Raw genomic sequence first — 12,382 nt, forward strand, 5'->3', positions numbered from 1 at the left:
TCAGGTTAGGCGAAAGCAGCAAAGCCGGGGAGTCGGCGGACCCCTCACACGTTTGGCCATGCGTGTGTGTGTGAGAACCCTGGGGCGGCGCAATGAACGGTTTCAACCTGGAGGGGTGCACGTACCACCGACGCTTCCCCCACTTGACGCGTACACATTGCGGCCGCAAGACCTGTATGACCTCCACGGGCCCGCGCCATGGCCGCACCAGCTTCGACGAGGTCGCCAGTGGCACCTGGGGACAGTGCAACCATGCCCTGTCCCCCGGTTTCCATTGGAACACATGTGCCCGCCCCAGCCTAAGCCTCTCATTCGCCTTTTGGCGGAGTTCAGAATTTTGCACGGCCGCTTCCCGCGCCTCTGTTAATTTCCCGATGTTAAATTTAACGTGGTCGGACAATTTAGACATCGCCTGAGGCGCCGAGAGCTTCAGCTGAGTCGTCACAGGCGGGTTAGCCTCGCGGCCATACATTAAAAAGAAAGGAGAAAATCCGGTGGCCGCATGGGGAGCCATCCTGTAGGCTTGCAACACACCCGCAATGCGAAGGTCCCAATCTGTCTGGGATTCCGATACCTGCTGGGACAGCATGGACGTGATAGTCCGATGCAGCCGTTCCACCATCCCGTCAGTTTGTGGGTGATATGGGGAGGTCCAAATTTTCTCCGTACCCAAGAGGTCGCACACCTCGCGGAAGAGTTTCCCCGAAAAATTTTTACCCTGGTCAGTCAGCAGCCGTTCCGGAGCACCCTTGTCGAGGACGTAGCCCTGGACAAAGGCCTCCGCGACGGCTGCTGCCGACTGGTTGGCCAGGGGCCAGGCCATGGGCCATCTCGTGAAGTATTCGACCCCTGTCAATAAGTATCTATTTCCCCTGGGTGTAGCGGGAAATGGCCCGAGAATATCCAGAGCAACGAGCTCGTTAATCCGGGAAACCTTTATGGACTGCAGCGGAGGGTTGGACCCCCTCGCTGGTGGCTTCCGCTGCGCGCATTGAGTGCATGACCCCAGGAGATCTCCCACGTCCTTTGCCATGCCCGGCCAGAAGAAATCGAGCTGGAGCATGGCAAGGGTCTTGTGAATCCCCAAGTGCAGGAGCCGCTCATGCGCAGCCCACACCACTTTACCCCTCAATGCTGCAGGCACCACCAGCCGTTGGCGGCGGGATTTCCCGTCCCAGTCCATTGGAACAACCCCCACGAGTGAACGTTCGCCGCCCCCTGACCAACCCCCCCGATGCGACGGCGCAGAGCGAGGAGGGAGGTGTCCTCCATTTGGAGGCGTCCCCACTCCGCAACGGACAACCCCAGCAAGGAATCCCTCCCTGCTTGCTCGATAGGACCCTAAGTTAAAGGCGCATCGGCGGCGGCCACAAGGACCGAATCCGTGGTCACGTTCGGGGGCCTACAACGCCCCGAACCCGAGAGGCAAGCGCACTCCGAAGTGGGCGGCAACCACGACAGAGCGTCAGCGTTCGTGTGGCGGACGCCCTTACGATATGTGGTGACAAAGTCGTAGTCTTGGAGAATCTCCAACCATCGAGACAACTGTCCCGATGGTTGTTGAATCCGCAGGACGTACTGCAGCGCCGCATGATCTGTACGGATGGTGAAACGTCGACCGTACAGATACGGGCGGTACTGCTGAATGAAATAAACGATCGCCAATAGTTCACGACGGGTAACGCAGTACCGTTGTTCCGCCGGAGACAACACCCGACTACCGTAAGCCACCACATGCTCTACGCCACCAATGAGCTGGGACAGCACGCCCCCAATGCCCGTGTTACTTGCGTCTGTATCGAGCAAGAAGGGTTGTGAAAAATCGGGATAATTCAAAGGCGGAGCCCCCACCAGGGCATCCCGGAGGGAGCGAAAAGCAGCCTTCTCCTCCGGCCCCCAACGAAACCTGACTCCCTTGGACGTCAAGGCATGCAAGGGTTTCGCGATCGTAGCGAAGTCAGCCACAAACCGTCGGTAGTAGGACGCGAACCCAATGAAACTCCTGACCTCCCCCACCGAGGTGGGAGTCGGCCAGGAGCTGACGCATTCCGTTTTGGCGGGATCGGTGGATATCCCCGAGCGACTAACAATATGACCCAAATACCGCACCGATTCGCGGAGCAAATGGCACTTCTGCGGTTTAAATTTCAAATTGGCGTCCCGCATTTTGAGAAAAACAGCACGCAACCTCTGGAGGTGTTCATTGAATGTTTTGCTAAAGACGATGACATCGTCCAAGTAAATTAAACACGAATCCCATGGTAAGCCCGCCAAGACCAGTTCCATTAACCGCTGAAAAGTTGCCGGCGCAGAATGTAAGCCCATCCGCAAGCGGTTAAATTGGAAAAGGCCGTGCGGTGTACGGAAAGCAGTCTTAGGTTTAGATTTGTCATCCAGAGGAAGCTGCCAGAATCCGGAAAGTAAATCCAGGGTGGAAAAGAATCGCGCCCCCGCCAAGGCATCAAGCGACTCATCCATTCGAGGAAGCGGGTACGCGTCGGCTACTGAAATTTTGTTCAACCGCCGAAAGTCGACACAAAACCGCAGTGAGCCGTCGTGTTTTTTCACCAAAACGATCGGTGCGCCCCACGGGCTGTTGGAAGGGGATATGATATCGGTGGCTAGCATGTCGTCAACGGCCGATTTGACATGATCCTTTTCGGCGGGACTCAACCGAAAGGGATTTTGGCGGATTGGCGCGCTGTCACCCGTGTCAATGTGGTGTCGCAGCAATTTAGTACAACCAATATCAAATTTGTGTCGACTAAAAACTTCGGCAAACTCTTTCAGGAGAACTCGCAGCCTCTCACGCTGTGAGTCGGACAGGTCCACCGATCCCGCGCAAAGCGCATCCAGCCATCCGTCATCACAGTCCGAATGTGGTCGCGACGGAGGATCGGTGCGCACCTGACCCACGAGAGGTTCCTCATAGGGTGCCGGCGTTGCGTGTGCAAGCACGGTCCCTTGAGGAACCACGGCCGTTCGCGATCCCACATTAAGGACTGCAATGAAGGGGTCCCCATCCCCTTTCACTATGGTCTGAGCCGCTATCAAATCGGGTCCATTGACCCCGGCTCGAGATGGTCCCAAGACCCCCCGATCCGCAACCCCCTCAGCAAACGGCCGACGTAACCTAAGAGGGACGAGCATCTGAGCTCCCGGGGGTACGCGTACAGTTCTCGCCACGAGCGCCTGCACGGTCGCAAATGCCCGACGCTCCGTGGCGGGGGAAGACAAAAATGTTACACGTCGGCCCGACGGGAGTTCGATGCACCCCTGGTCGATCAATATACGGATAGGCATTTTGGCCAAGAAATCCGTCCCCAACAAGAACGGAACCGCCAGCGAGGAGGAAACCAATACAGGCCCGGATAATTTAATGTCCCCAATGCAAATTTTGGCGCGGATCTGCCCAATGATTCCCAGCGAGCCCCCGTTAGCAGCATAGCATGGCACGTCAACGGGGAGCAAAGGACGGCTTTGAACGGGAAGGATGTTATAAATCAAATCAGATTACTGGTCGCCGATGCTCCCGTGTCAATTAAAATCCGCACCTCAACCTTATCTATGTGACCGACCACGACCGACGACCCCGCCGACGCTGCAACGACACGATGGGCGAGCTCCGACCACTGGCCCGGTTGGAGCGCTCGCCGCATTTCAGAACAATCTGACGCAATGCCCGGCGAATTTCGAGCTGTGTATGTTTCAGCGAGTGAGTGTGTGACAGATGTGTGCACGGGCCAAACGTGTGAGGTGCCACGACTCGCCGTATTTCTCTGCTGGAGCTTGGGTGGAGGCGGCGCGGCGTCCTGACGAGGTGTCGCCCCGCGCTGACGAGGAGCCCGGCATCCTGAAGCCACGTGGCCTTGAAGGCCACAGTTGTAGCAGCGTGTGAGCGCCCCGGATGGCCTGGGCTGCTCCTGGCGGCTCGGTCCGTTCCGAGCCTGTGGTCCCGCAGATCTCCATTCCCCCCGCCGCTCCACCCCGCAGACCTCCTCCGATGGGAGGGCGGGAGCCGCCATGGCATGGCCGGCCACCCCCTTGGCGGCCTTGCGACGCAGGGACCGCAAGCCCCCGTGGATGTGGCGCGCGACCAGCAAGGAAGACATCTCTGTGTCGTCTTGAGCCAAGACGGCGACGTCCAGCTCGTCCGCGAGTAGCAACAGCTTTTCTGCCACCATAGCGTCCACTCCCTCCTCGTCCATCCGCGGAAAAGCTGCCTTCGCCAGGGCCAGGAGAGCCGTCCGGAAAGCCAGAGGCGATTCGTTGGCGCCCCGATGACGATCGTGGAACAGCTGCCTGCAGTCCGAAGGCGGGCCGTAGACAGCGGACAGCAGCTGCAGCGCCAAGTGCAGCGTGGCGCGCTTTTCCTTAGGCGCCGAGGTGAGGGTAGCCAGGGCGTCGTTGTCCAGCATCGCCGGCAGTGTGCGTAGTGCTTCGGCGTCCGTCCAGTTCGCCATCTCCTGATGAGCGATGAACCGTCTCTTGAAGCCGCCCCAGTCCCCGTCCGCGCCCACAAATTCTTTGAGAGGCGGCAGTCGCTGCTGTAACGCGACGTTCGTGGCTGCGGATCGCGCTCCGTCGTTCCCGGCGCTCTGTACAGTGTGGGCGGGCTGCGCGTATGGCATCGCCGGTCGCTCCGTTGTTGACGCGCTGGCCGGTGTTGATGATGTCACGGCTTCTGCTTGGCCCTCGGCGGTCACCTGACGCGGGCCGGCCCCGCCCTCTGCACCCACTGTAGCGATGGCGGGAAATCTGATCACGAGCCGCGTCGGGGTGGCGGGAAACGGCGCCGCGCGTCGGCTGCCGTCGTCGTCCCGCGCAGCCCCTCCAGCCCCCAGCCGCGTGATCTCCTCCAACGTGGCGGCCGCAGCGTAGAGCAGCTCCGCCAGGCGGGAGTGAGCCAGCCGAAGTCCCTCGGCCGACGCATCCCACCCTTCCTGTCGTAGCGGCGCGGGTGTACTCGGCCCCGGCTGCTCGGATCCGACCTCGGCCATCTCTGGTGCCGAGTCGGCCGAGGTGTCCTCCATCTCCGACTCCCTGGTACGTGTCGTCCTTCGTGTGTCCATTGTTGCACGATCACTTCTGACCCCAGATGTAGTAAGTTGCAAGAGGCTTGGACGACGGGGTCGGAGGCACACTTATTTATTAATACCAACTTGTGTACAGTAACGGGTACACACAGCACTTGAAGGGGTATCATCCCCTTCACTCGTCTAATAGGGAGACACAACGTCTAACCCCGCTAACCTACGCCCGAGTCCTCCACTACGGAGCTAGGGGAGGCTACCTATCCCAGCCCTGGTCAAGCTGGGATCCCAGCACCCTGAGTCCCCAGACCGGCTCTTATAAGAACGTCAGTCTGGGCTCTCGGGGCCACGCCACCGGCTTGCCCTGGTCGGCCCTGACAAGGACAGCGAGCCAGGGGAGCTCCGGGGCCTATTCTAGCTGGTCTTCACTCTTCGCTGGTTAAAGCTAACACTCGACCTCGAGCCCTCCGGCTCAGCACCTTTTATAGCACTCGGCCCCCGGGAGGGGCCCGTGGGGGATGCAGGTGCGGACGTCGGTGTGAGCACCTCCTCTGTGTACGGCCCTAACCACGCCCCTTGTGTTTGTTACCCATCCGTGCCCATACATCTACACAATTACACCTCTACACTATTATTGATGTAAATTATAATACACTTTAGTATTAACATTTCTTGACGTGAAATTCTTTATATTTATTCACACAGTATTTTAATTTTTTATCCATGTATACAATTGCTACTTCTGAACCAACTCAAGGTCTCCGCTGAGCTTGTTGATGATGTTAGAACTGCCCGCTGGATTCTGCTTCCTTGACGAGCTGCTAAAATGCTGCTTCAATGTTTACCAAGTGTGCAGAAGATGTACCGGCTGCTTGGAGAGGTGCTTGGAATGCTAGCCTGGTGCCTACATGCACATCCGATACCCACTTGCTGGCCTGCTGGCTGGCCTGCCACGTGGCGCGCTACCCAGGCGACCAACCCGCATTATCCCCAAGTGCCTGCCGATCCCGCCCGCTCTTCTTGCCAGAGCCAAACCGAAGCGGGAACTGGTTTCAAACATGAATCTTCTTGAATGAAAAAGCAAACAAAAATCACATTTGTTGCTCCGGAATGAATGAATAACATTCCTCTTGATAGCGGAGGTGTTAAATGGCCACAATCCCTCGGCCAACTACACTGAAGGCCACATTGCCGTGGTCCCTCAGTCACAGTTGTCTTGCACACTGAGCTACAGTACTCGGCCAATCAGTCAACACAAGATGACAAGGTGAGACGGTCACCCTCGCTGAGACTCGGAGAGCGACATTTACATGGTTAAACACACACACCCAGATAATACCAGGCTACAGACACAGCTCCACAATTCACCACAAATTTGAGTTTAAGGGGGTTAACTGTCACATTACTTGAAAGCGAGAACATAATTGTTGGGATTCATGTAAATGTGTTAAATGCAATGTTGAATATTTAATGCTTTGTTTTATTGTTCACTCGTGGCAAGTACCTGGCCCGGGGGAAAAATATATTTCAAAACTTCTCCTAAAAACATAACACATACGAGATGTAGTGACATCAGGGATGTCACTGTATGGTGCCGGCCCGGGAGGGCCGTGGCGTGCGTTGTCCCTACATCGCGGATAGCACCGTGTGTGTTGCTGTGTGAGGCCGGCTCGAGCATAGCACGGCGTGCGATGCACCATCATCGCGTACACCCCGTAGGTGGGTGTAGTACCAGCCTTAGCGGGGCTTGGCGAGCGCTGGGATAGCGCGGGCACCGCGCATGGCGTGTGGTGCAGGCTCCCGCAAAAGGGAGAGGGAAAGTGTCAGCCCAGGGACAGGGTTGCCCCGGGCCATCGCACTCTGGTTGACCCCGTAGGCACGTGATCCGGAGTGTCCAGAGAGGGCCCCAGGTGGGGAGGCTAGGGGGTGAGCACGTGTCCGGGGAGAGCTCTCGAGAGGGAGCTGGAACGCTCGCAAAGGTGGGCGGGGCCGTGCACAGGGCCGTGGGTGGGGCCGAGGGCGGGGCAGAGGGTGGAGCCGGCCCCGACCCGGGAGGATATAAGGTGGGTTTCTGAGAGGGGCCAGGGTCGCTTCGTTCTACAAGCTGGAAGCTCCACGTTCCACGTCCTACGTCTGAAGAGGCACCAACACGTGGCCGGGGACACGAGTGAGGGTCCGACCCTTCGTAGCTGTAACTCCAATGTATAGTGGAGTTAGCTGAGTGGTCACCACCCTAGGCTGTATCTGGTAAAGGAGCAGTTACCCCTTTGTATATACGTGTTACAAATAAATGTGTTGCCTCTGAAGAATAACGTCTGCCACTCAGTTGGACTCACTACACATATACAAGTACTAAGCTATTGTGAAAGCCCGGAATTCCGTTTGTCTGTCCATTTGTCCAGCAACAAAATTATAAGAGGCTAGAAGAAGTCCTGATTCTAAAAGTAATAGAAAGTGGAGGGTAAATAGATGATCTAAAAGGTTTCCTAAAATTGTCGACCTCCCCGCCCCCCCCAAAACAATTTCAGTAATGAAGGAAATTCCGTCAATCCTCACCATGACGAGGTTGACAAGAGACACGGCGTTGAGGCTGATGCTCCACAGCCACATGACGCCCAGCATGTCGGTGAGGATCATGGCAATGGTGAGGGTCAGGGTGAGCGCCGACCACACCTCCAAGCCCAGGAGCAGGATGGAGACCAGGAAGACGGCTCCCAGCGACAGGCTCAGGTTGAACACCGTGTCGTTTACAATGGTCAGGTACTGCTCGTAGAAGACGTAAAAAATGCTGCATGGGAAGAGACGTGCACGCACGCGGTGGGCTTGTAAACATAACGCAGCAAAAAATGAAACGTACAAATTAGACTGAGTAATGCATCTGTGAACATGAGAACAAAAAAGCCAACGTCAGAATGTTCTTGCTTAAACCAACGACACTGATTCTTGCTGGCTCTTTCAGCCCTGCAGCCATCATCAACTGCACAGAGCAATGCTCATCTGCTCACGCAGCCTGATGCGGCTTGAGAACCACACACTCAGAGCCAACAGCAGACGCTCAGTCGAGCTCATGAAATGTGAAACAAATCAGGCATGAATTCTGGTTAAATAAAAGCCACAAATGAGACACCGCCTTTCGAGAAGGATCTAACAGTTTACTGGACAAACTCTTTGGTTCTTTTGGTAAAGTCACGTAGGTAGAAAAATAAAATAAAACAAAAAATAATATATCATGACGTTTTGATCGCAACACAAGCGGTCGTCCTCAAGCGGAAGAAATAATCCAGCAGTGGAACTGCTGAACCAGCGAGAGAGCTGTTACAACAAGAGGTTATTTACGTGGCGATGGGCAAGCAAGCGGGGTCTTAGCTGGAAAGGAATTCCATCCCCGGACGCAAGCACCTCAGTTGTGTTAATGGGGGAGATTAGGGAGAGATTAGCATGAAATGAGCTTCCGTCGCCGCATAAGAGTATCGTCCCCGCATATGCGCACGACAGCAGTGTTAATGGGAGATTAGCGCTATGTTGATGGGAGAGATTAGGCAGGGAGATTAGGGGGATTAGCAAGTTAATGTCGAGTCTGTGTATTTTCTACCTACGTGACTTTACCGAAAGAACCAAAGAGTATGGCTTTCTGCAGTCACAAAAGCTTCATAACTCACCAAATTTCTCCAGGATAAATAAAGACTACAACTCTGATTCTAAGTAGACTGTTTCCTAGGAATGTTTCACTCCTCCCAATTTTTTTTTTATAAATTGTCACATTTCAATTCAAGATTCAATTTGTTATACGAGAATGAAATAATAGTGTACCACCCTTTGTCATGCGAGTTGTTTGACCATACTTCACTATGCTGGTCAGTGCAGGTTTTTAAAAGCAGGAATCAGTTCAGATGTCACTCAAAACTGATGTTAACCAGTCAAGAATCACACTCCGGCTGCTGGGTTCACATGGTGCAGTCCGCCAACCACTGCTTTGTCTTTGCTCTTGTAATACACGAAAAGGTTTATTGGCTGCATGACCCAATCTAACACAATGTTTAAATTAACATGAAGTTATTCTTATCCTAATGACTTAATGGCAGTATTGTATGCATAAGAAACGACCTAAATTGGTGACCTAATTATAGATGTGTGGAATTCAGAATCCGGTTATTCTGATTGACAATAGGGGCATCTGGACACCCAACTTTGACATATCCAATATTAACAATTCCAGATGGAAAAAAATCACATTTATGTTTTTCTACAGAAACAGAGTCCAATATTGACTTAAAGCTTTCGTGACGGCAGGAATTCATATTCTTTGGGTCCTTCGGTAAAGCCAGATATAATTTTTCACCTGCTGACGATTGCTTGTGTTGCGATCGAAACTTCATGATATTTTTTTTATATCTACGTGGTTTGACCGAAAGACCCAAAGAATAAGAGTTCAATATATTACATAACATCCACATGCAGAAAATATGTACTTATTAAATATGTAAAAATGCACTAAGTACAATGCAATCACATAAATGCATAGACACAAAACACATGCACAAAAAAACACAAACACTGTTACTCACACAAGACAGATACCCGATATAGTCGGATAGACTGTTGAAGCAAGTGCTGTTAGCGAGCACCTATTAAGACCAAAAGTGAACAATGGGTGATACGACCAGCACCACAGCCTTTGTCTCCCCAGTGCTGAGGTTTACACACTGCACATTTAAGGCTGAGCAAACCTAGGGGAGATCCAGGATCAGTTTGTAATGCAGTGCGCTAACCAATTTTGCCACCCTTCCACCTTCCACGCACACAAATGCGCACTGCAGCCCCAACATAGTCAGCTTAGGTCACATCAGCTCCTGTTCTTCCCTTCTCCCCCCCCACCTTCCACTCCCCAACCCCAATGTATTTAATTCCTTACAGGGCGTGGAATCGTAATCGGCAAAGCCCCACGGGTGTTATTCACCTTCCTCCTGGTTATGAGTTCATACTGTACTTATAACCAATGGTGTCGCGTGGTTGGAATTGAGAGCTCATAAGAAGACGGGTGAGTGGGCTACATTAGCACATCATACCTACATGAGGTGACCATCCCATTTCCATATTACTGTGGGTTAGGTGATGCAGGCAGCGTATGCAAAACTCAAGATGATTCGTGACGGTACCTGTACGCGAAGACCCTGTATTTTGGGAGCGTGGGGCCAAGGGCGGCTGTGATGTTGGTGGCGATGGTGCGAGCGTTCCTCAAGGCAGCAATGAAGTCCCCTGACTCAGTGAGGATGGTGTGGTAGCTCATGAAGTAGGTGGCGCCAACGTGGGAGCCATTCACCGACACCGCACTGCCATACGCTGCGTGTCCCCTGGTCAGCCACAAACGCACAACGTCGTGAGCTCGCCGCACCAAGAAGAGGGCACAGAGGCACGGCCAAGGGCACACTTTAGTTGAGCTCTTTAAAAAGAAAAATGTTTCTGAGCATTGGCCTAAAGGCCACAATCTTCCACCAACCAGCAACAAACTATCAAAGTTGTTACAGATAGGAGTTGACACGTCTCTTGGATGGAGCAATGTTATTTATAAGAGATCGGGATGATGGGAAGGAATTCAAAAGTGAAGTAGTGCGAGGGAAGAAACAAAAAGGCAAGTGTTGTGACCTGCAGTGTGGCGATCGTTAAACGCAGTATGGCTGAGACGAACCAGTCAGTCGGGTAAACCAAGTCTCCAGCATGGGTGGAAGAATCAACGAGTGACGGTCACGGGAACAGAAACCATGGGAGGAGTGATCGAAGCGTGATCAGGAGATGACTATCCGTCGGTAAGCGCATGATTGTAATGGTATTGCAACCCCCAGACTTACGGCGATTTTACTCTGAGTATTAATAGTTAAAATAAGCAATGAGGGTAAATGGAGGGGTGATGATGTGGCTAGAAGTGGAGGACTGTGGGAAAAATAGGTAGTGTTTTGAGCGAAAAAAGTAGTCAATGGCAGAGGAGAGATCTTCCACCAGGCCTTGAAGCAGTGGAGGAAATCAGCAGTGAAGACAACTGTGGTGAGAGAATGACAAACACCAGGGGCCGCAGGGGAGAAGGTTGCGACCAACCACAGGCTGGAGGTTGATCGTGAGCTGTACCAAGAGGCCTGAGTAAGTCAGAGCAAAAGGAACGAACAGGGGAGTCAAGTGAGAGGAGAGACGTGGGGACAGGGATAGGTGATGACACTTGCCCCCAAAAGAGGAATGTGGACTTTCACCACTGGCTCAGGACTGTAAACAGGAAATGAGCGCAGCCACAATGCAGGTTTGAGTAGGACACATCTCTGCCTGCAAGATTTTAAGAACAGAGCCTGCCGAGTGTCATGATAACGAGAAGACTAAATGCGCCCCTGGGGAGACTTCGACAAGAGTCGTGCGAGTGGAATTGTGCGTGGAATGTGAGATGCAGACCCTTTTGCACAATGCATGCTTGGGTTGTCGGAAAGGAACATGGGCAGGAAGTGAGTAAAGTTATCGCCAAGCGGTCGCTGCTTTCCCTCTCGCGTGAGTGGACGGCAGGGAACGCAATCCGGGCCGGGCACTGCACACAACGGCACACAAAAACAAAGATCTGTCATATAGCCTTCACAAACTGTTGGGGCAAGTGTTGTTAGTGAGAATCTATGAAAGCTGGCACAGCACACGAGGGTTGGGTGGCCAACACCACGCCTGGCCGCCTTTGTCTCCCGAGTGACGATGTTTACACATCGCAGCAGGTACTCATTTGAGGATGAGTCGACCTGGAGGAGGCCCACTGGTGTTTTGAGCTTGAGCGGGAATCGAACTCTGGTCGCTGGGTTGGTAGTGCGGCACACTAACCGTTGCACTACCGCTCCCCGCAAAAGCGCACATACATAACAAGAGGGAGGCTGCTCATCACTTATATGCAACAATAATAATTGTGCATTTTAACATTTTATCATTTGCAGTTTACCAAAACAGTCGCGTAATTTTTTGCAAATTTTCTGAGGCCGAAGCGTAATTGTCTGCGTGGATGCTCATGTTTAAAAATGCAAACGTACGGCTCGCATTGCAGAAGTCCCCAGTGGAGTTAAACACTCTGCAGCAGCTGGATTGTGGCTTCACCCAATCAAAGTAATCATCGATCCAAGAGGACGGAGCGTAGCCAATCCTGGTGCTGCAACACAAAGGAATGCGCTTAAAAGCAAGTTAATTATTGACTCCATAACCTTAGACATGCGAACACCACACGACCTTCATTCTTATACAGGCATACCTCTTATAGCGCTGCCTCATCTAGCTGCCTCATATAACGCTGTTCCGAGACAAAAAAGCATGATAACGGAGGCATAATTTTTGTGCGGATC

At 53.2% G+C, this 12,382-nt stretch overlaps 1 protein-coding gene across 1 annotated transcript in view; it reads right to left on the reverse strand.

Annotated features, from left to right (window-relative positions):
• The window catches only part of NPC1 (NPC intracellular cholesterol transporter 1), a 78,894-nt gene that overhangs the window by 12,209 nt on the left and 54,303 nt on the right, over window positions 1-12,382 (reverse strand). Inside the window, exons 19-22 of the mRNA XM_078611326.1 lie at window positions 12,077-12,192; window positions 11,466-11,595; window positions 10,190-10,384; window positions 7,590-7,821 (exon numbers count right to left, since the gene is read on the reverse strand). Coding sequence (XP_078467452.1) covers window positions 7,590-7,821; window positions 10,190-10,384; window positions 11,466-11,595; window positions 12,077-12,192 — 673 coding nt within the window. The remainder of the gene's footprint in view (window positions 1-7,589; window positions 7,822-10,189; window positions 10,385-11,465; window positions 11,596-12,076; window positions 12,193-12,382) is intronic.

Source organism: Lampetra planeri, chromosome 2 (assembly GCF_965212315.1).
Source record: "Lampetra planeri chromosome 2, kcLamPlan1.2.h2, whole genome shotgun sequence".
Lineage (NCBI taxonomy): Eukaryota > Metazoa > Chordata > Hyperoartia > Petromyzontiformes > Petromyzontidae > Lampetra > Lampetra planeri.